The 23,591-nt window shown below is 46.8% G+C and overlaps 2 protein-coding genes and 1 non-coding gene across 3 annotated transcripts in view; 2 read left to right on the top strand and 1 right to left on the bottom strand.

The window, feature by feature from the left end:
* Window positions 1-20,238, top strand: ZFP57 (ZFP57 zinc finger protein). The gene is made up of 6 exons (XM_060163406.1): window positions 1-90; window positions 4,509-4,584; window positions 14,091-14,593; window positions 15,053-15,179; window positions 15,651-15,731; window positions 16,793-20,238. The coding sequence occupies exons 3-6, from the start codon at window positions 14,249-14,251 to the stop codon at window positions 18,025-18,027; spliced, it is 1,788 nt and encodes a 595-aa protein (XP_060019389.1). The 5' UTR covers window positions 1-90; window positions 4,509-4,584; window positions 14,091-14,248; the 3' UTR covers window positions 18,028-20,238.
* On the top strand, window positions 7,784-7,856 carry TRNAE-CUC (transfer RNA glutamic acid (anticodon CUC)). The gene has a single exon. It is a non-coding gene; the product is annotated as a tRNA-Glu (tRNA).
* Window positions 19,279-23,591, bottom strand: part of MOG (myelin oligodendrocyte glycoprotein) — a 9,219-nt gene continuing 4,906 nt past the window's right edge. Inside the window, 6 exon segments of the mRNA XM_060163425.1 lie at window positions 19,279-19,330; window positions 19,332-19,386; window positions 19,682-19,798; window positions 21,367-21,387; window positions 21,714-21,734; window positions 23,060-23,173. Coding sequence (XP_060019408.1) covers window positions 19,279-19,330; window positions 19,332-19,386; window positions 19,682-19,798; window positions 21,367-21,387; window positions 21,714-21,734; window positions 23,060-23,173 — 380 coding nt within the window.

Raw genomic sequence — 23,591 nt, forward strand, 5'->3', positions numbered from 1 at the left:
CCGAGAGCCTGGAGACGGGGAGGAACCTCTCTGAAGGAAAGTTTTAGCGCCGCCTTCAGCCTGGTTCTGTGACGTCGGCTAAGGAAACAGGTGATCGAAGATGTGCCTCCGGTTATTTTTCCCCTCAGGACCCAGTACTGGGGTGTTTATTTTATTGGTCTCGAATTTTAAAGGGACGCAGTCGCGGGGAGCGTTTCTCCTGAAAAATCGTACTAACCTTACTGAATACTAATTTCTTTGGACGAGAAAACTACTACTTCCTCCGTTCCTGAGTTGATATTTTTCTTTAGCTGCCGGGCAGTGGTTAGAAACAAAGCGAAACATTCTGGGAGTTACATTTCTAGCGCTCCTTGGACCTCGCGGTCTAAGCAAGGGCTCTCTGCAGAGCCCCTCCTGGCTGGCGTGCTGTGGGGGCTGTTCTGGGCCGTTGGAAGGGGGGAGTCGACTTCTTACGGTGCAGGAAGTGGAGAGGGTGAAGGCGGAGGAGGAACATCTAGTCCTTAGGCACGATAGGAAACAGGGATGAGGGATGAAGTAGGACACTTGGGAAGGGGCTCAGGACCTTGGAGGTGGCGGAGCAGAAGAGGTTGGGACTCCTTCCTCTTTAGATGCCTGCCAGATGAGGGAGGTTAGCATTAGTCAAGGGAGCAACCTTGGGTAGGATTTCAGTAAGACTTGGTCGAGTTTGGCTTTCAGTTGCGGACCCCCTTCCACCTTGTCCCCCGCCTCCCATGGACCAACTCTACTTCATCATCGTCATCCCTTAGGTGGACAGCTGACATTCCCCTGAACTTTTATAAAGCATGAGGACAAGTATTTTTTAAATCTTGCTATTTTAATTCATCTGTAACCTACCATCTAAAGTATAGAATCTGGGCTTCCCTGATGGCGTAGTGGTTAAGAATCCGCCTGCCAATGCAGGGCACACGGGTTCGAGCCCTTGTCGGGGAAGATCCCACATGCCGTGGAGCAACTAAGCCCGTGTGCCACAACTACTGAAGCCCGCATGCTTAGAGCCCGTGCTCCGCAACAAGAGAAGCCACCGCAATGAGAAGCCCACACACCACATTAAAGTGTAGCCCCCCGCTCTCCGCAACTAGAGAAAGCTCGCGTGCAGCAATGAAGACCCAATGCAGCCAAAAATAAATAAAGAATAGAATCTTTTTTAAAAAAATTAATTTATTTATTTATTTATGGATGAGTTGGGTCTTCATTGCTGTGTGCTTTCTCTAGTTACAGCAAGCAGGGGCTACTCTTCGTTGTGGTGCCTTCTCTTGTTGCAGAGCACAGGCTCTAGGCGCGCCGGCTTCAGTAGTTGTGGCGCTCGGGCGTAGCTGCTCCGCGGCATGTGGGATCTTCCCAGACCAGGGATCCAATCCGTATCCCCTGCATTGGCAGGTGGATTCTTAACCACTGCACCACCAGGGAAGTCCCTAAAGTATAGAATCTTGTTGTCCTGAAGGGACAGCTTCTAAATGAATTTCCTAGTTCGCTTTCAGTCCATCCAACCCCGCTCAACCTGATAGTTGTGCTAAGCTCCTTACATATAAAGGTTTTGGAGCCATCACTATTTTCTCCTTTGAAAGAGACAAGCTGTGATCTCTCCTAGAGAGAGGCTTTGATCTGCTTCTCTGTGCAATAATGGAAACACTCACAGTAGTGAGGGGATTAAAACTCTGAGCAAGCTACTGGAGAGTGACAAGCCTCATAATAATTTGTCCTACAAGGAGAGGTCTGTTGCTGAGCCCGTGATGGTAGGCAAGTTTTTATTCTCTCTTCTCTGTGTGTCTTTCTCCTTTGAAAATGGAAATTGAAATCAGCCGTCTTTTCTCGCCAACTTTCCCTTTAAAGTTTGACAAAATTCAGTGAAGATCCACCATGAGTTGAATACTGTCCTAATGCAGTAAAGGAACTAAGCATTATAAGGCATGGCCCTTTCCCAACAAAAGCTCACAATCTGTTCAGTTCGTATTTATTAAGCACCTATGTCAGTCTTGGAGCTGAAGTTGGGGCTGCAAAGCTGAAAACTATGGTCTCTGACCTTAAGGAGTACAAATGAATAGTTAGAATGCAATGAAAGTACACTTATAGGACAAAATGTGAAAGCCCAGGATAGGCATATAAAACAAATAGGCCTGTATACTACAAAGAGGACTGGTAAATGTTTTAATAAAAAGATACAGTGTCATGGGGAATGTAAGAGAGAAAGATACTCAGATATTATGTGATGAGGATAATCACCAATCAACAAATCATTAATTTTGAGAATTTGGGATTACAGACTCTAATGTTAAGTACTGTGCTAGATACTATGTACAGAGAAATAAAAGTAAGGTGGTCATATTTTTAAAATCTCAAAATAGGTATATGTAGTCAGGCAAATAAGAATATGCCCAAGAGGTCAGTGAGATCCAGTATTTGTTATCAGATCCTTTCTGATATGATAGATAGATCATTGTATTTGTAGATTGAAAAATTATAGTTCCAACTCTTTATGAGTCTGAATTTCATCATCAAAATGTTAAAAGTGATATATGGATGCAGATAGCACAGTGGAAACCATGATTGATTTTCAAATGAGTTGTAGAAATAAAAAATGTTGTGTTCATATTCATAGCGTGGCAAAAATCACTGTTACATAGAGTAGACTGGAAAAACTTTATAGTCAGGGCTTGACCTGTGGAGATGGATACTATTTATTTTTTAATTTTTTTAATTTTTATTTTATTTTATTTTTTTGGCTGCATTAGGTCTTTGTTGCTGCACGTGGGCTTTCTCTAGTTGTGGTGAGCGGAGCGTTACTCTTTGTTGCAGTGCGCGGGCTTCTCATTGTGGTGCCCTCCTTGTTGCGGAGCACAGGCTCTAGGCACACGGGCTTCAGTAGTTGTGGCAGTGGGCTCAGTATTTGTGGCTCATGGACTCTAGAGCGCAGGCTCAGTAGTTGTGGCACATGGGCTTAGTTGCTCCGTGGCATGTGGGATCTTCCCAGGCCAGGGCTCGAACCCATGTCCCTGCATTGGCAGGCAGATTCTTAACCACTGTGCCACCAGGGAAGCCCCAACTGCCATTTATTGAGAACTTACTGTATATCAAGCATTTTGCCAGGCTCTTTAATCTAATTCTCATTTGTTCTTTATAACTCCAAGAGGCAAATTTTGGTCTTATATCTCCATTTTGTAGATGAGGAAACTGATTTAGAGAGAGATTAAGTTACTTGCCCTGAGTCACACCCTGGGAAGTGGTGGAATTAGGATTCAAGCATAGCCCTGTAAGCCTTCAAAGCCCATGCTCTAAACCATAAATGGTGTAAATAAAGGCATAGAGATGAGATGCCAGGCATCCTCAGTGGCTTAAATATGACCTCACAGTGAGCTCAGATTAGACCAGGGATGACACACAAAAAGTTGGTAGTCTTCACTTGTGTTGCCATCAGGCTGTCCCTATAAATAAACCCAGAGTAACCACAGAGTCTCATCCCAAGCGGATCAACAGGGAATGGTTTCATAATGGATTTAGGGTGAAGGATGATTGGCAGAATGAGGCAGGCAAGCAGAGGGGTGGGCGATCAAATAAGAACAGAATTTCAGAACGAAAGATTATAGGGCAGAGATGCTGTATGTGGTGATAGAGGCAGAGAGGGCCTGGATCAAGAAACTGCACAAAGAGAATGAACTGATAACACTGAAGTCTAGAATTATCTCAGAAGACAAAGGAGGCAGTGGGACTGAGCAATCTGTCATAGATGTGCTTGGGCAAAGCTTCACCAAGGAGCCTGTCTCTTCTCTTGCCCAGTCCCTGGTACAAGATTCAGAATGGTTCATGTTGAGTCCACAGGAGAAGTATGCTTTAAGTTTATATGAAAGGATTATGGTTGGTCCTCTATATCTGAGGGTTCCCCATCTGCAGATTCAACTAACTGTGGGTGGAAAATATTTGAAAAAAAAAAAAATTCCCGAAAGTTCCCAAAAGTAAAACTTGAATTTGCCACTTACTGGCAACTATTTACATAGTGTTTACATTGTACTTACGACTATTTACATTGTATTTACAACTATTTACATAATATTTACATTGTAGTAGGTATTACAAGTAATTGAAAGATAATTTAAGGTGTACAGGAGAATGTGCCCAGGTTGTATACAAATACTGTGCCATTTTATATAAGGGACTAGGGCATGGATTTTAGTATCTGGGGTGGGGGTGGTGAGTCCCGGAACCAAGGGACCTTGCGGGGGGGTGTCCGTGGATACCGAGGGATGACTGTATGTGCTCTTATTTATATGATCTTATTAAAAGAGCATTCATTATTTGTTACCATAGGAATGTAGTGGTTTCCCATTGGGAAATGGCCCTGCTGTAGTCCTACCTATTACCAGGTTTTTTCTTTCTGAGGGAAGTACCCTTGACCATGACCAAAACAATTGGGTTTTTTGGTTTAGTCAGTATGAGAGCAGATTTGTTCTGACATCTCCTGCATTCTAATCTATCTTTGCTTTTTTGTCTTACAGATTGTCCTGGGCTAAAGTATCTAAAGACCCTAGGATTGCTGCAGGTCAACTGTCCCCACTGGAGAAAAAAATCTTGGTAAATAAATTATCTTAACATCATACAGTTTGAAATGACTAGGAGAAGGAAAGTTAAGTTTAAAATCCTTCTGTCCAAGTGACACTTTCCAGTAGTGTGTCCACAGTGGCAAATGTTTTCCAGTTAAATCTTCACTTGCAAAACAAAGTATTATTTTTAGAACTCCCAACCCTATGTTTTTAAAAAACTAATTACTGATTTTGGTGGTGAGAACTCCAACTTTCAGAGCTCACAAGCTCACCTAGGAATGATGGAAGTAAAATCACTATTGCTCCGAAATTAATGAAAGACCATGGTCATTTCTTGGTGTCAATTGTGAGCGTAAGCTCCTGTTTAAATATGTTCAAAGTAAAAAGATGGTCATATTATAAAATTCTGTACCTCACTTTGACAGAATCTAGGTGGCGTGCATACAACAGCAGCAAGACAACTGATGATTCAAAAATATCAGGAGGAGTATGAAACACTCAGTAGAGAGCAAGGTCTTTCTCTTGACTACAGGCTTGCCAAAGCGGAGCCTTATTATAATAAAAGAATAATGGAAATGATGAAAGAACAAGAGACAGGCAATGAAATCAAGAAGAGATTGGAGGGGAAAACAACCCAAAGCATAGAAGGACAAAAACAATATTATTTGGTACCTGAGAGAGAAGTGAAACATGTAGAAATGCACATACATCGACCTGAACAGGTCGGAGAGTTTAAGAATAAAACATTTAGACAATTACCGCCATGCCCTAGTGAAATAAAATTGCCCAAAATTGTGCCAGAAGTACATGGCATCCATGACGCACAGAGGAGAAAGCAGGTAAATGAGAGGGAACAGACGCAAATTAAAGCTCACCAGGAACGCATGATTCGAGGGAGAGAACTTGTACAGCAAAAACTCAAGGAAGGAGTCTTGAGAAAAGACCAGAGCCAGCCTCCTATACGTGAGAAGCATGAGAGTGTAAAGAAAGAGATAAAAGAGTATGAAAGCGTTATTGCATATCCACTCTTCCAGCCATTCAGTAGCAGTCGGATTAAAGTGAATATTCTTATGGAAAAATCTCAGAATAGAGAAGACAGTACAATTATCAAGCCATATCAAAGAAGATTCTTAACTATACCACCCTTTTTGAGAAGTCAAATAGGAAAAATAAAAGATTCAGTGATTTCATGATAAAGTCATGTCTCTTAAATTAACCTTTTTTTTTTTTTTTTTTTTTTTTGTGGTACGTGGGCCTCTCACTGTTGTGGCCTCTCCTGTTGCGGAGCACAGGCTCCGGTCGCACAGGCTCAGCGGCCATGGCTCACGGGCCCAGCCGCTCTGCGGCATGTGGGATCTTACCAGACCAGGGCACGAACCCGTGTCCCCTGCATCTGCATCAGCAGGCGGACTCTCAACCACTGCGCCACCAGGGAAGCCCCCCCCCTTTTTTTTTTAATGCTAGTTCTCTTCTACAGGGTTCAGTGACTATTTTCCCATTTATATCTGATACAGAAGTGTCAGATAGTTCTGGACTTTAAAACTAGCTTGGCTATTTTTAGTTGCCTTGTGTTTGTTCAAGTTGCTTATCCTTTTTGATGCTCATTCCTAATCTGTAGAGTGGGAAAATAATAGTTCATAGCATTTATAGGAGAATTTCATTTTTGTGAAGCATTAGCGTATATTAGATATTTCATAAATGCTGGGTTTCCCAGTTGGAAAGACCTGGGTTGGACAAAGATGATGAATAAGGAGTTGTTCTAATCTGCCTCTTCCAGTCCCCCTGCCTGTAACCTCAAAGGTTATCTTGATGAGACTGCTATAGGTCACTATGTGGTCTTTTATTTTCCATTCATACCTTTATCAGGGAACTGCTAACCAGGCCATAAAAGTCTAACTGTACCATACAATTTCTCTGTATGAGAAACTTAAGCTTGAGAACCTCCTATGTACCAGGTATTGTTAGTTACTGAGATGAATAAAGAGATATCCCTGCCCTTGGCTAGTTTACAACTAGTGGCATAGATCACTCTAAAAACAGATAATAAAATAGGGTTATGATAGAGGTATGCACAGGTATGTACAGAGGAGGAACATCTAACCTGGCCTAGGTGAGCAGGGTGAGGAGGAAGGAGGTCAGAGAATGGAGTGTAGTAATCTCTCATGTTACTTCCAGCTCCATATTTTGTCACTTTCAGTCACCCACTTAAGCAAGACCTTCCCAATGTTTGGTTTCGCTCATAGGTAACCAAACTCACCTTCTCTCAAATAGATGTCCTCCAAAAGTTGGGAAATTTGGGGTTCAGAATTGGTGAGTAGAGAATCAGAGAAATGGAAACTGGATGACCTAAGGAATATTATACTGAAGTTGTGATAATCCTTTGCCCACCCTTTTGTATTAACAGGACACCCTTTACCCAGGATATTGCTAGATCAGCACTGTCCCATAGACCTTTATGCGATAATATAACTGTTCTATATGTTTGCTCTTCAATACAGTAGCCATTTCCCACATGTGGCTACTGAGCATTTGAAATGTGGCTGGTACACCTGAGGAACTGAATTTTTAATTTTACTTAATTTGAATTAATTTTAAATTGCTACATGTGGCAAGTGACTGCTGTATTGTATAGCATGGCACTAGATAAATATAACTCCTGTGTTCTAGACTTCAACCCCACAATCTGTTTTCTGTCTTTGACAATATTTGCAGGTATAATAGATCACTGCTCACTTACATTAGTATAAGTTTAGTTTCCTTTATATTTGAGATGCTCCTTAATCCCATGATGAGATTCAAAAAGCACTGTAGGCAAATTCTGTGTGGAAATGAGGTGGCTGAAGTTGCTTAAATTGGGTTCAGAAACTAGCCCTCCCTTTGCTCCTTCTGGAATTTGACCAGGACACATACGAAAATCTCATTCCTACCCACCTGATTTGCCTCATGCAGACTTTTTTGTCCTATCTGTTCTCTGGTCTTCCACCGTCATGTTGCAGCTTTAGATTTTATACCTTGCAAAGATGTGGTTCCTCAGGATGCAGAGGCAAAAGACTTAGAAATTCAAATCAATAGGGTAATGATACAGCCTTTGAGTTGAGTGGGATTGAAAAGTAACCTAATATACAACTGTTGGTAATTGTTTACCATGAAAATATTCACTGCTGGACCATCCTTTTGACCTATAAATGTACTCAAATCTCTCCCATCTAAATAAGCTACTATGTGGGAATTCCCTGATGGTCCAGTGGTTAAGACTCTGTGCTCTCACTGCTGAGGGCCCAGGTTCAATCCCTGGTCAGGGAAAAATCCCACAAACTGAGCGGTGCAGCCAAAAAAATTTTAAAAAAGAATAAATAAGCTACTATGCTATTTCTTTGCACTCCTTTAAAGCCACGTCCCTTAGAAAGTCTATACCAGCTCCCTGCATTCTAGTTTCAGTGCCCATCAATCCACCAAATCCCTTTTTACGGAGTCATCAGCAAAGAGCTCCGTGTGGCTAAATCCAATGGACAGTTAAGGGTGGAACGAAAAGGAGAAGGTGCCAACAACAGGCAGAAGACCTGACAGGCATTTGGCAGCAAGAGGGATCAACAATTCAAGTGTAAGAACGCATGACACAGAAAACAAGAGGCCAAGGAAGAGTAACAGTCCTTAGAAGTTGGAGATCAGTCAAGGGAACCAATGGAACCCATTTAAGGAACTGGAGTAGGGTACCAAAGGAATAAGATAAACAAACAGTTATAAGACTCAGGATAAAACACAAGAATAGGAATAGAAGCACTGACAAATCCAGGACGTAGAACTATTGAATTGGGTTCCACTAGGGATGGGACAAGTCTGAGTCTTAGGCTGAGTTGAACCAATAGTGGAGGATTAAGAAAGTCCAAAATAGAAACAGAGCTTATCAGGTCACAGGGGCAGGAGACAAAGCAGATAATTACTATAACCCTCATACTGAGTCAGTTACATGAGATAAGAATTTGAACTCATTAAAGCATGCCTGATATTATCTTTAAACATGGAAGTCATAGCGGCTTGAAAATTGAGCCTCAGGATATAAGGTGTACAAGGTTGGTGTGTTGTTTTAAATAGAACTGATTATAAAGTCTTTCATTGGAGTAGCACTACAAATTACAGTAAGGTTGAACAGGAGTACATTTTATCCTTCAAGGGGGATGGTAAGCAGATCAGCAAGGCCATTTAGCATAGGCAAATAAAAGGCAAACCATTGCTGTGTTTTCTGGGAGGCCAAACACATGGCACAGATTAGTTTCAAGGGGCACAATGGTATGGATGGAGAAGGCTGGGCTAGAATAGCAGCACTGTACCCTACAGTGTCAACAGTGGTGAGGCTCCACTGATAGCCCTTGAGGGGGGTCAAAGAGCCAATGAAGTCCATCTGCCAGGAGCACATGAGGACAATGGCCCTTGCTATGTGGCCTCCCTCATCGTAAGACAAGTCAACTTTTGGCAGTAATTGCAAGTCCAAATCAGAAACTGAGTTCTTTACTTTGTGCCCAGTCTATGATGGTGAATGTCTTGCCATGTCTAGTATGATGATCAACTCAGGCAGCAGTGGGGACTGTCTTCACAAAACATGTTTCCATCAGCAGCTTGATTCCAGTCAGTTCCATCAGCAACCACGCTCTTCTTGTGGGCATTCACCTGAGTGACTCAGATGATTAGATAAGCAGTTATGGTTTATTTCCACAGTTTGCAGCTCCAAAGACAGATGTCTCACCAGTCTAGTTTTTCAAGTGGCATACCACATAGGTAGGCAACAGCACAAGAGTCAGTAAAATTATAGGAAGGTTGATCAAAGAGGTTATTGGCGAGAGCTATGAAATGGCCTTGTGTTCTGCCCACCAAGAGGAGCGACAGCGTCCATTTTTGGCTCTGCATCACTGGCAATGAGGTTGAATGGCTGCATCAGCCAGGGACAGCGCTGGGTTTCAGCCTAGCCGAACCACAGTGAACCAGGGCCAGGCATTTAGGGGAATCTCTGTGAACTGAGAGCCCCATGGAACCAGCAGCTTTGCTTCAGTTGGCAGAGTAGGGGATAAAGTTTTTCCCAGAGGGATATCTGCCAATTTTCCATGTAAAGTAGAGATGTTGAAGCCAGGCCACATCCTTAAATATACCATTTCCAAATGAGGATTATTGGGTCCTTCCCACTTTGTTAGAAGTTGAGTCCAAGTTGACCTACCCCCAAATGTGAGCATTAAGCTAGAGTGTCAGAAGGCCTCCATGGGTCGGGTGTTTAGTTTCGATAGGAGCCCAGTAGCAAGCTGATGCTGCTTTTCAAGATGAGTGTACCCAGTAACCATGTTAGGAAGGTGGCAGGTCCAGAACCCTAAGGGGTGCCACTGAGCACAGGCTGCCTCCATCACCATCTCCACCAGACTACTGTCTCCATCTGACCCTGTGGGAGCCTCCTCAGCCCACCCACATGAATGGTCTGTCCACAAGGGCAGATCACAGGGTCAGGTACCTTGGGAACACTAAGAGATTTAAAACTTGCATCTGCCAGCCATCCAGTACTAACCATGGATCCAAGACTCCAGTGTACAGACTTGAAAGCAGGGGATCTGGTTTCCTGTCCCAGTACAGCCAGATGTGGGCTTTGGCAAGGCTCAACATCTCTGAGCCTGTTTCCTCATCTGTGAAGGCAGAATAACAAATTCCTACCTCACAAGATGTTTGTGGGGATTTAATGGAGGCTATGTTTACAAGGTTTTTTTTTTGTAAATTGCAAAACCCCATGCCAATGTGAAATATAAAATATGATCATAGGGGCTTCCCTGGTGGCACAGTGGTTGAGAGTCTTCTTGCCGATGCAGGGGACACGGGTTCGTGCCCCGGTCCGGGAAGATTCCACATGCTGCGGAGCAGCTGGGCCCGTGAGCCATGGCCGTTGAGCCTGCGGGTCCGGAGCCTGTGCTCTGCAACGGGAGAGGCCACAACAGTGAGAGGCCCGCGTACCGCAAAAAAAAAAAAAAAAAAGTATGATCATGATACAAAATGGTATATGGTAAATGCTAATTAAGTGGAAAGGAAATAAATGTGATTTCCGTTGAGCTGATTTAAAAAAAAAAAAAAAGGCATTACTGATAAAGGTCAAACTGGGTTTGGGTAAGTGGCCAAGGTAAGTAGAACTTGACCTGAACATATCCTCTCTGCTCTCCTACCTCTGTCTGCTGTCACCATTTAAGTCGCAGTGGTTTGCCTTCACTTTTCTTTCTTTCCCTCTTTTTTAAATTATTTTATTTTATTTTATTTATTTATGGCTGCATTGGGTCTTCCTTGCTGCTTACAAGCTTTCTCTAGTTGCAGCAAGCAGGGGCTTCTCTTCCTTGTGGTGCCTTCTCTTGTTGTAGAGCACGGGCTGTAGGCGCGCGGGCTTCAATAGTTGTGGCGCACAGGCTCAGTAGCTGTGGCTCACGGGCTCAGTAGTTGTGGCTTGTGGGCTCTAGAGCACAGGCTCAATAGTTGTGGCTCGCAGGCTCTAGAGCGCAGGCTCAGTAGTCGTGGCCCCCGGGCTTAGTTGTTCCGTGGCATGTGGGATCTTCCTGGACCACAGCTCGAACCCCTGTGCCCTGCATTGGCAGGCGGATTCTTAACCACTGTGCCACCAGTGCAGTCCTGCCTTTGCTTTTTTTTTTGCGGTACGCGGGTCTCTCACCGTTGTGGCCTCTCCCGTTGTGGAGCACAGGCTCCGGACGCGCAGGCTCAGCGGCCATGGCTCACGGGCCCAGCCGCTCCGCGGCACTTGGGATCTTCCCGGACCGGGGCACGAACCCGCGTCCCCTGCATCGGCAGGCGGACTCTCAACCACTGTGCCACCAGAAACCCCTGCTTTGCTTTTTTAAGGTGCTTTGTGCCTCCAAGTCTCTTTCTGGGAGCGCGTAAAGGTCTCATTTTTCTCCTTTGGGCTCTAGGTGATGGTGGTTGGTGATTATGTGTTTTAATCAGAGGTAATTTAATCCTTTTTACCCCCCAAGACTAAATTAAGACTGGGAATGAGATCCGAGCGCTAGGTGGGACCAGCGGCTGCAATTGGTAGGAGGAATGGGCTAGTGGGGCGGGGCGAGTCCTCTTCCTTTTAAGCTTCCTAGACTGTGAACTCTTGACCTTGGCGGGCCCACAAGCTTAACCCGACTGGGTGCACGGTGGCCTTGCGGAAACCGGCGAGGAGAGCGAGGCCGGTGCCAGGCACTGGTGGGGCCGGGACGGGGTCTTGGGCAGCCGGTAAACGTGCGCTGGAGTGGAGCGGGCTCGCCGCTGGCCCCTCGGAAACCCTACGTCCCAAAGTCCCGGTCCTCGGCAGCGGCGGGTGAGTAGGACAGAGGGTAGTTGAGCTCGCGGTGGTGGAAGTTAGTGAAGGGTCTTTGTGCCGCAACCTTCCGCCCCTGACCTCGGCAGGCGAGGGGAGCATCGCGCCCCGCATCTTGGGGGAGCTTCCAACCCCTGGGGCCCATGGGGAAACCTGGGTTAGGGTATGGCCCAGGGCGCCGACCACTCCGGCCGTGTGGGGGACTCGGCGAAGAGGACGGGCTCCTGGCACGTGCTGAAAAAGTCGGGATCCCAGCAACGAAGTTTCGGGGCAGACAGGCATCGGGCAGTGCCGTCCCAGTCAACGGGACCAGTTCAGCGCACAGAAACCCCAACCAGTGGGTATTAACGAGCGTGCCACGCAGTGGTGAGCGAAACTCTCCGTCCCTGCCCGCGGGAGGCCCCGAGACCGGAGTGTGGGGCTGGGCGCGCAGTGACGGGAGGTACGCCCTGTGGGCTCGCGATCTGGTCCGGCAGAGCTGGGCAGGAGCTGCAAAGGGTCCTTGAGGACAGAGCAGAGACCCGAAGACCGGGTGAGAAGGGCTAATGCCCGAGGGTCTTTTTGCTTGGCCGAAAGGCAGAAAACAATAGTGGCTGGAACACCACGGTGGGGGGAGGCGAGGGCGGACCCCACGAAGCCTGGCAGGTGTGGTGGGGATTTCGGTCGTTCTCAGAATTGCTATGGGAAACCATGGACGGGTTTGGGGTTAGAGAGAGATTGGGTGGACTCAGAGAACTGGAAAATGGCGACACATTCCCTCGAGGAATTTACATTCTGGAAGGGCAGGGACGGGCCGGGAACAGATAAACCGGTCTGCGCCGAAAGTCTGTTGAGTTATATCCAGCCTCTTTCCATCGTGGCCCAGCCGGCTTGAGCTCTGGGGCGTGCGGATGTAGAAAGTACTATCGAGATAAAAGTGCCAGAGGCAGGCAGCAGCTGCCAGAAATTTCAGTCTCCATAGTCATGCTCCCTTCCCAAACCAGAGAACCAGCTTAGAATCTGGACCGAGGGCCTCAGGCTACCACCTGCAGCAAATGCTTTTTGAGAATGACTGACAGGGGTAGGTCTTTCCTGCGGGAGAACGGGAAAGCCAGGACCTTGAGGATACTATTACTGAGACTGTTTTGAAGTGTTACTTTCATTGTGTTTGGCTGGAGAGTAGGAGAATAATCCAGACCTGCCCCTCTCACGCGATGATTGTGGATGGTCTTGAAAGAAAGGAAGGGAGGGAGGGAAGGAGGGACTCAACTTCACCTCCCAGGAATGCACCTTTCCTGTCAGCTTTCTTTTTAGCTATCCCACTAACTCCATTGTTGAATGCCCTTTTCCTTGCTGGCATTTTCAATTCTACCACCTTTCAAAGAAGTGAAAGGAAGAAAGTCAACAGGTTTTTATGTCTTCATTCTTTTCATTCCATCTGGAGGGAGGAGAAGCGGGGTGAGTGGCTGTCAGTAGGAGGAGGTGGGAGTTCAGCCACGTGTGGGCAGAGCAGGAACTTCCTGGGCTGGGCAGGCAGCCCAGCGCTGGGCTCCTTGGGAGCCCTGCAGAAGCATTTGCTGTTGGGTTGTTACCATTATCATTCTTTTTTTTTTTTTGGCCATGCCTCAAGGCATGTGGGATCTTAGTTCCTGGACCGGGGATCAAACCTATGCCCCCTGCAGTGAGAGCTAAGACTCTTAACCACTGGACCACCAGGGAAGTCCCTCCATTATCATTCTTTACAAGTATCTGTATGTATTAAAAATCCACAGAATCGTATATTTTTGGGTCCTGGATGGGATCTTAGAGAGTCTCCTTTAATCTTACTTTCCAATAAAACCAGATCAGAATGAAGAAACTTGTACAAGGTGGTTTGTGGCAGACCCAGGGCTGGTTACCTCAGGCACATGCTTTCTTTCCAGAATACCGTGATGTTGCTCTAGAGAGGGCTTTGGGACAGTGGAAATCATGTCCTCAGTGGTAGAGTCAAGGCTTTGAACACAAACTCTGCTGTGGACCAGGAGTATCCTTGAGCACATTACTTAGCATCTCTACTTTAGGTTCCTTAAAATGGGGTCATTAATTGTTACCTCATGGGGCAGTGCTGAGGGGTTTTAGGTACAAAGCAGGAGTTCAGTAACTCTTGGTGTTCCCTGACCAAATTAGGAAACTGCTGTTCCTCACTCACTCCCCCTCTTGCTGATACCATTTCTCTCTGACCTCAGGTTCCTAGAGGTGGGCACCAGCCAGCGGCTAGAAACAGGTGAAGCAGAAGGCAGACGACGCCTTCCGAGCCCCAAGCTGGCATTACTGAACAGCGGCTGCTGAGCCGAGGGTGACCAGGTTCCTGAACTCTGTGGCCTAGGCTTGGAGAGAATCAAAGATGTTCTCAGCTGTGAAAGAGGAGAATTTGGACAGCAGGACAAAAAAGGAAGACAGCCCCCTGGAGCAGATACCTTTGCCACTGGAGGTCACATCAAACCCTGGGGCCTTTTCAAAGTCTCTCCATCTGCTCAGTCACTGGGAGGTAGATAGCCCCAGGAAGGAGCCCAGTCAGCCTTGGGGGCCAGACCAGGAGTGGATAAAGCTAGAAAGAGACATCAGGGAAGAGGTGGTGTTTGACCTGCTGAAGCCAACTGAACCTGTACAGAAGCTGCTCCCTCAGGTGGATGAGGAGGCCCTGCAGGAAGCCGTGAAGGGAGAATGCTGGTGGAAGGCATGGGTGAAGGTGAGGAGACCTAGCGAGAGACAGAGGGAGGGGCTGGGTCCTGGACTCCAGGAGCTCTTTCATCCATTATCCTGTCTACAGAACAAATGGAATCTCAAGAGTGTTCCAAGATAAACAGCACTCAGGAGAAGGGGTTTCAAGGACTTTTTTTTAGACTCCACACCACCCTGGCATCCTTCAAGGAGTCCTTGCTGAAATTCATCAGAGTGGCAGCCTTTTTCCTTTGCGTTCTTCCTACTTATATTCAGTATATACCCCTCCTTTCTCCCCCCACATTGTTCTTCCCTCCTCTCCATCCTTCCTTTCCTGTCTGTACATTAAAGTTGCTGGCTTTGTACTTGTCTTTTCCTATTTCTCCCTTCCTTCCATGTTTTTCTTTTTCTGTTAGTTGTCTGAATCTTGAGACAGGATGTCTGTCTGTCTATATACAGACTCTCTGAATCTCTCCTGTTCTTCCAGAAGCCAGTCACCTCTGAGGATGTGGCAGTGAATTTCAACCAGGAAGAGTGGGAATGTCTAGATGCCAGTCAGAGGGTCCTCTACCAGGACGTTATGTCAGAGACCTTCAGAAACCTGATGTCTGTGGGTAAGAGGCTGGGGTTCCTCACAAGCCCTCTGTCCCAGGCCTCTGGGACATCTTGTTTCCCTGGGCAGGTAGATCAGCTCACAATTAGCTTCACTGATCCTTGGTTCTATACGTTCCAGGTATGCAAGATCTGGGTTACTAGGCTCAGGGTGAAAGAAGAAATGAAAGCTTGCATGAAGGCAAAGATAAGGCTTGTGACATGACGATAATGTTCTCAAAGTATGCAAATCTCCCTATTCATCCAACTAGTATTTACTGAGTCACTCCTATTATATACCAGGCACTTTGTTAAGAGCTGGCCTTTTGCGTGTCTCCTCCCTGCACCTAAGTGTCCCAGATTATGGCTCTTAAACCAAAGATAACGGAAGAAGGTAGCCTGTTATCCCCATCAGGTGTGAAGGGGCCGAGCCTGGGACTCCAACTCTTCCTCTCCTTCCCACTCCCCAGTCAGAATCTTTCTGTCTAATCCAGACCTGATCGCCAAGTTTGAACAAGAAGAGAAACAGTGGAGAGCAGGTCTCCGTCCCCCAAACGGAGAAGGCCTTCATTCAGGTAAGAATTGCAAAGGAGAGAGGAGGGTGAAAAGGACCCAGGACATGCCTTGGGAGGATAGAAATGACTAAGAGGATCGGGGTCTGCATACCCGCCCCGAGCCTGCATCCTTCCTGCCTGGTCAGACGTGGAGCTGGAAGAAACCTTGACATCATCTGCTCAAGTCCCCTGGCTTCAAGAAGATGAGTATCTAAAGCATTCAGGACAAATGAATATCTTCAGTTCCCAGAGATGGAGAGATTCCATGTCAGTTGCTTATGTCAGTGATACCGCCTTGATTAAAAAGTCCTTTCCGGGACTTCCCTGGTGGTCCAGTGGGTAAGACTCCATGCTTCCAATGCAGGGGTCCCGGGTTTGATCCCTGGGTGGGGAGCTAGATCCCACATGTGTGCCGCAACTAAAAGATCCCATATGCTGCAACTAAGATCTGGCGCAGCCAAAATAAATAGGTAAATAAATTTTTCTTTTTTTTTTTTTAGAGTCTTTTCCAAAAGAAAAGAAAGGGAAGGGAGATGAGCTTGATGCTGAGTTGGAGCAGGGGAGACTTGTTCTTAAGAGTAGAATAAAGACTTGAGAGAAATTTAAGTCTGAGCTGACCACACTCCTGGTTTGCCAGGACAGTCCTGGTTTATGCTTCTCATCCTAGCTTGATTGTTAATAGCACCTCCCGTCATTCAAGCGTCCCAATTTGCATGATATATTATGAGGTCACCTATAGGTATCTGGGGTGTCTGGGAGTACGAACAAAATTGAAAATGAGAGGAATTAACACACATGGTAAATCAACTGTACTTCAATTTAGAAAAAAAATGAAATGGATTTCAAGAAATGTGGTTAAAATTTTGATCTCTGATATTTTTGGAAGATTCCAGTTAAATTTTTATTTGCTTTTAATTGGAAAACCCCAAAGTTTATTCTTATCTCTGGCCTCTGAGGTCTAAGAGTGAGCGTGAATGTGGTGGGGGGGAGAGGGAGGGCAGAAAGAGGGGAAGTAGCTTGGACTGAGAGCTTGTGTCGGGGTTGTCATGGTGAATCTCGCTATTCTTCCTCATTCCCTACAGGAGACAAGAGAGAGGAACTTCAAGAACAGAGTCAGAGTTTGGGAGATGAGGGAAATAGCGATGACAAGAAGGTCTCCCTTGCTTGCAGAAGAGCAGGCCCATCCTCTGCTCCAGCTGGGTCCCTGGACAGGACACCAGTGTCCCCAGCATCCTGGGCTGGGCCACCCTTTACCTGCCATACCTGTGGCAGGTGCTTCAGCAAGCGCTCCAGCCTCTACAACCACCAGTTTGTTCACAGCTGCGGCCAGTGCGGGAAGTCCTTCCTGAACCCCAAGGACCTCAGCTACCACCGGCGCAAGCACCTTGGGGAGAGGCCCTTCTGCTGCTCGCTCTGTGACAAGACCTACTGTGATGCTTCTGGACTGAGCCGTCACCGCCGTGTCCATCTGGGTTACCGGCCCCACTCGTGTCCCTTCTGTGGGAAGTGCTTTCGGGACCAGTCTGAGCTCAAACGCCACCAGAAGATACACCAGGGCCAGGAGCTGGGGGCTGGAAACCAGAAGCATATCCTGAAGATTCCAGACAACACAGCTGGATTCCAGGGGCTGGCAACTGCAAACAATGCACCAGTGGCCGGGACCCAAGGACCCTCATTTAAAACCACCGGTCCCGAGGCTCAGACCCAGCCATCTATAGACAGGAGCCCGGCACCTGCAACCAAGAACCAGGTGGTCACTGGGAAGGCTCAGCGCCCAGTCATTACAACTGCAGAGCCTGTGACCAGGACCCAGGCAGCCAACACGAGAACCGCCTGCCTGGATACCAAGTCCAGCTCTCACCCAGGAAAGCCTTCAAGACTCAAAGTCTTCTCTTGCCCTCATTGTCCCTTGACTTTTAGCAAGAAAAGCTGTCTCTCCAGCCACCAGAAGGCCCACTTCACAGAGCAGTCCAACTGCTGCTTCCACTGTGGCAAGTCCTTCACTTTATTCTCTGGGCTGGTCAGGCACCAGCAGACTCACTGGAAGCAGAAGCTCTACTGTTGCCCTATCTGCGACGTCTGCTTTGGGGAGAAAGAGGACCTTTTGGGTCACTGGGGGGGCTACAGGGGCAAGGGGCTCTGCCTGGGCAGTCCCCATAAATGCTGGGCGATCCTGGGTCAGTCGCTTGGCTTCTTTCCCGATGCGCCCACTGTGGCAGGGGAGGAGATGGATCTTTCTCCTGGATCCATACCCTCAGGAGAGGGAAGGAAGGGAGGGGAGAAGGCAGCAGAGGAAAGAAAGCAGATAAGGCAGTGAAGGTCTGGGAATGTAAATAAATGGCCTTTCCACCCAAGGTCTTTCTCTGTTTGGTTTTCCTGAGGGCTAACCTCCAGGGTAAGGAGACTGGGGTAGAGGAAGAGAGAGGTGAAGGAATAATGAAGGAAATACAGAAAGGAAAAGGGACAAGAGGTGGCACATGGAAACTTGTAGTATTATTAATTAGCACCCAGCTTGTTTCTTTGTGTCTGACAGACCATCAAGTAGTAGTTGTTGAAGACAACAGTGGACACTCCAATAGATATGAAGATGGGAGAAAAAAGATGAGTGGGGGAGAGAGTGTGAGGGACCCATCTGGGCCAGATGTAGAAGGGAGGCATTTTAAAGCAGGTGTGTGGCCCAGTTCTCACCCCTTGCTCCCCTGGCACCTCGGTAGGCTGCCTGGGGCAAGATGGAGCTCTGGCCAGTGTTTTGCGGGTTTCTCCCCATCTCCTGTTTTTGGTTAGGGCTCCCCATGTCCTCACTCTGCAGGTCACTTGGCGCTGTCTTGGATGTTTTGGACTTTTCCTGCTCCTTCCCAGCAGGGCTGAGATCTTGGAAGAAACGACCACCATTTGCGAAGTTGGTGTGCTATAATTTGCAGTGAGGAGGTTCCTGGTCTCCAGTTCATGGCAGAGACCCTCTTGTCTGTGTTACTCTGCAGCACAGGTGCCCTCTGATGAAGAGAAGAGCAGCTGCCTGGCTGTAACCAGAGAGGGCTTCCAGATGGAAGATAGACCAAGGAGTAGAAATATGTGGGCAGCATAAAGGGGGAGAGGAAGGAAGGAGCTGGGGAAAGGGAGAGACAAAGTAGATGACAGAAGAGAAGTTGATCCTATTTGGAATTCAGAGCGTTCCTGCAAGTGCAGATTGGAATGTCCCCACAGCAAAGAGGCCAGTGAGTGCAACTTGATGGATGTGACATCCCCGAGGACCAGTCTTTGGGCCAACCAGGCTCTTCTCCACCCTGCCAAGATGCGACATCATTCAGAAGGGGTTTCCTAGAAGGAGGAGAAAATGACTTGAAAAAGCTGTCAACAGTTTCTGTCATGAAACTGTCACACCAGGGAGAAGAAAGCCCTGTGGAGTCATCTGGCCTTGGAGGGGAGGCCCAGGGCAGCTGCTGTAGGGAACAATTGAGAAAGGAGGCCAGCTGGAGTGGGATTCTTGCTTTGGAGCACGAAGGTGGAGGAGGAATCCTCCCTCCAGCCAGGCTCACCAGCCCTTCCTTTCCTTTGGGATTTTGATCCCTCAATAGCCCCCTCTTCCCCTTGCTGCTTTCCTTGTTTTTTTTTTTTTTTTTTGCTCTCAGCTTATAAGAAAGAGAAGAAAACTTACTTAGCTCTTCAAGAAATTGCCCTGAAAACAAAGAGAAATAGGTGATGAGTGGAAGATGACTAACTCCTCCCACATCCTCCCTGTGGAATTCATAGTCACCCCCCCCTTTCCACTAAGGGACCCCACAGATCTCAGTAAGTGGCTCTCTTTATGGATTCTCTGAGGAGCCTGGAGTTGGCCATGTGGACAGAGCAGGAAGGAAATTCCAGCTCTGAATCTTGAGCCCTGGTTCCATCCACCCTCTTTATGTTTCCCACTCAGGGCTGGCTTGATCCCCTGCTGCCCAGTGGTCCTGTTTGCTGCCCCAGCACTGCACCTGCTAGTCGTCCGTGTAGCCAGTTGTAGCAGATGATCAAGGCCACCAGGGGTCCGAGAAATGGCACGATTACAAACAGGGTTATCTTCCAGCAGGGCACCCTCAGGAAGTGGGGATCTGAATCGTTTGCCACAGAACAAACAGGATTAACATGTGTTCCCCCTTGTGTCCCACCCACCCCTCTCCATTTATTATTGGGTTTATTTTGGGTGGTGGAGGGGGGAGGTTCTTAACCTGGGTTCCAAAATAGTTTGTGGATAGAGTCCAGGGAGTTCATGAATTTGGATGAGAAAAGCATTCCATTTTTATTTTCACTAACTTCAAACTGAATTTAGCATTTTCTTACACTAAAAATGTAGCTAACAAACCAGTTATCGGCAGTACCTGTGACTTTATCACCAATGGAAACCACATGCCCTTCAGAGTTGTTGCAGAAATCTCAGAATACTGTTTATCAATATTTTGAAATTACCAAATTATTAGACCTGCTGCTACATTTTATTATTTAATGTATATTTTGTATTTAGTGTATATTATTTAATGTACATTTGTTACTTTATCACAAATTGGTTTATATTTCGAAAACTATTTCAAAACAATGGTTTTCTTTGTAATCCTATGTGTTATATTTTATGTGTACAGTTCAAAACATTCTGGGAAGGGAGGGGTCCATGAGGCTTCATCAGATTGCCAAAGAGTACAAAAAGTTAAGACCTTTGTGTTTTTTTTTGTTCGTTTGTTTTTTTTTGTTTTGTTTTGTTTTGTTTTGTTTTTAAGACCTTTGTTTTTTTGAATCCTGTAAAACAAAGATCCTGTTCCTTCCCTTTGAGTTGCAGACTATGTGTGTTGTTTTTCCTGCACACTGATTAAATGCTAGCGTGGAGCCAGGGGCACCTCCAGCCTCAGGAGGAGAGGCTGTTCAGGAAGGCTGCTCAGAGCAGGGACCATCTTATAATTTCTGCAACACCCATTCAACAAATATTTGGGTGCCCTTCTATTGTAGGCATTGTCGTTAGGCACTGGACAATCTGCAGTGAATAAAAAGGACAGAGACCATGTCCTAGGGCCAACATTCTTTTTTTTTTTTTTTTTTTTTTTTGCTGCATGGCATTCGGGATCTTAGTTCTCCCACCAGGGATTGAACCCTCACCCCCTGCAGTGGAAGTGCAGAGTCTTAACCAGTGGACCACCAGGAAGTCCAGGCCAACATTCTAGTGGGGTTTGATGTCTTCACTCTTCCCCCAAGTCGCCTTCCCTGAGGAGTCACATGTAGTTACTCATTCTGTCCTGTGAAAACTCCTTCCTCTGTGAGTTGTCGGTGATGTATATGTACTTTGTTCTCCAGTAATTTATGTATATGTATCACCTCCCCAACTAGACATCAAGTTGATGTGCAAAGGATCTGTTTACCTCCCCTTTGTAATTCCTGAAAAAAGAAGTAATGTACATAAAGTACTTGTAATTGCTAGAACATTAACATTCGGGAAGCTGTTACAGTGCCAGGTACATGAAAGCGTAATGTGTTTGCTATTATCTAACCCATCCTAGGTGCAGATGATGACATTCAAAGAAAGAACAAGAGAGGGAGGAAACCAACCAGAAGCCAGGGGTCCTTACGTCCCCAGGTAACAGGAGCCGAGTGAAGCACCAAGCTGACCTGGGGGCCTGGGTACCCCAGGACTTACCAAAAGTCCGGTGGAGATTCTCTGAAAGAACAAATGGAAAGGGATTATTAGTATGGCACTCGAAACAATCTTTTCTCCTCTGAGCCTTTGTTATTTAGTCACCTTAAATTATAAGTGATGCACGATGGAGGAAAGGAAGCTGTAGGATTTTACTTCTACTCTGGCTGAAGGCAGGGAAGAGGAATGAGACTCTATGACTGGTTATAGGAGTTTTAATAGTGAAGTTCCCGCCTGAAGGGAGCACAGGGTATTGGGACAGAGGCAGAGATGGTCTGAGAAAATGACCATTTCAGTTACACCAGAAGACCTGGAGGGAGGCATGGGGAGGGAAGGTGCCTGGAACTCACCCATCTCTGCTGGAAGTTTTCCTAAAATAGAAAAAGGTGACATTTTTAGTTCCAGCTCAGGCACTAGATGGGGCCCCTCCACACCCATTGACTTGGGCCTTTGTGCAGGTTGTTTCTCAGTAGCCCATGAACTCCCTTAGAGTGAGAAGAGCACCAGATTTGAAAGCAGGAGTTCAGGCTCATTCCCTGGCTGTTGCCTGGGTTAAATATTGGGTTAAAGAAAGTGGAGAAGCTCAGTAGACAGCGATGTTCACCAATGCCCCAAACGAATCTAAGGTTTTATTACCGCCCCCACTGCTCTCTGCTCCTTTTCTTGCTGGTTCTCAGTTCACAAGGTCACTCCACCCCGCTGGGTTGTCACTTAGTAAATCTAAAGCTACTTCACATCTGAATGAGGAAGGAAGGAACTAAGTTTTTAGTTGAGCAGCTGCTTTGTGACCGGCTCTGTACTAGATGCTTTACATAACACTATCCCCTTTAATCCTCCCATAACTTGTAGGAGGGAGGGTGTTATCTCTACTTGACTCAGACTAGGCAACTGAGGCTTGGAGAGTTCGTCATTGTCTGAACTGGATCTAAACCCAGGCTGGCCAACTCCACTGATCAGGTTCTTTCTGCTCAGCCATGTGGGCTGAAGACCTTTCTCATGTGGGAGAAGAGGTAACTGAGTATCTGGGATGAGGTCAAGGGAAGAGAAGATCCCACCAATATCCCCCCTCATATACTCCAAGCCATCTTTACTGCTTTATCCTCTTAGGAATGGGAGGCGGAGGAGAATTGGAGGCCCTGCGGGCTTTGGCTTTGAGAACGCTTGGTGGCGGGGAGAAGTCTCAAAATGAAAGCTCTTGGGCGCAAGAGAGGAGCTTCAGACGGTTGAACCCATGTCCTCAGTGTTGGATGGAAAAGGAGGAAACAACACCTACTATGTGGTAGGGACTTTTACTTACAGTATCTTTATTTAAACCTAGTAGCACAGACTTGCCTGATTCTGAAGCTCACACTCCCCCAGTTGCATGAGCTGCTGTGTATGTTTCAGGGGCCAGAAGATAGGGGTTTAGGCCTGAGCTCTGCCACTTATAAGCTGTGCCAGCTTGAGTAAATCTCTGAACCACTCCAGGCCTCAGTTGCTTCCTCTCTAAAATGGGGCTATTATATATCAGCCCTACCTCATAGGGAAATGAAAGGCCCTATTATCTAAATGATATTTACATTCGGTAGGATGTAAAACTTGTCGTTATGGAGTTCTGAACCCAGAAGTCCCTCAAAAATAAACGTTAGCTGACCAAGCTCCAAGAGACCAGGGACTTCAGGGAAGGGTCCCCAGCCAGCCACCCTCCAGCCTGTACCTCTGAGTCTGCGCTGCAGGCAGAGGAAGGCAAGGCCCACAGTGATCTGCAGGAGGAGCACAGGCAGAACCGCGATGAGCGCCAGCACTCCAGGGTTGATCCAGTAGAAGGGATCTGAAAGGCAGAACCGGGGGGCCCAGCACTGCGTCATCAACACCCAGCACAGTGCCCACAGCTCCATGAGTCAGGATCAAAGAAGATGACTCAGAACTAACACCTAAGCTTAGGTTTAAAGGAAAAGTAAGTGGTTGTTTCTGGGAAGGGCCAGTGGTTTAGAATGACAGGAGTCGAGGCTGTATACTGGGCCAGTCTTGGAGAGTTCTGAGAACCACGAAAAGGACTTAGATCTGATCCTCAAGGTCACGGGGTACACTGAAGCATTTCATGCTGAGGAGTGACAAGGTCTGATTTACTGACTGCAGGACTGGAGGAGGGGGTCGAAGGCAGTCAATTAAGAGGCCATGGTAATGGTGAAAGTAAAACACATGAGCCTAGGACAGTGGTGGCGGTGTAGGAAGTCAAGGTGAACTTA

This window comes from Lagenorhynchus albirostris, chromosome 10 (genome assembly GCF_949774975.1).
Source record: "Lagenorhynchus albirostris chromosome 10, mLagAlb1.1, whole genome shotgun sequence".
Lineage (NCBI taxonomy): Eukaryota > Metazoa > Chordata > Mammalia > Artiodactyla > Delphinidae > Lagenorhynchus > Lagenorhynchus albirostris.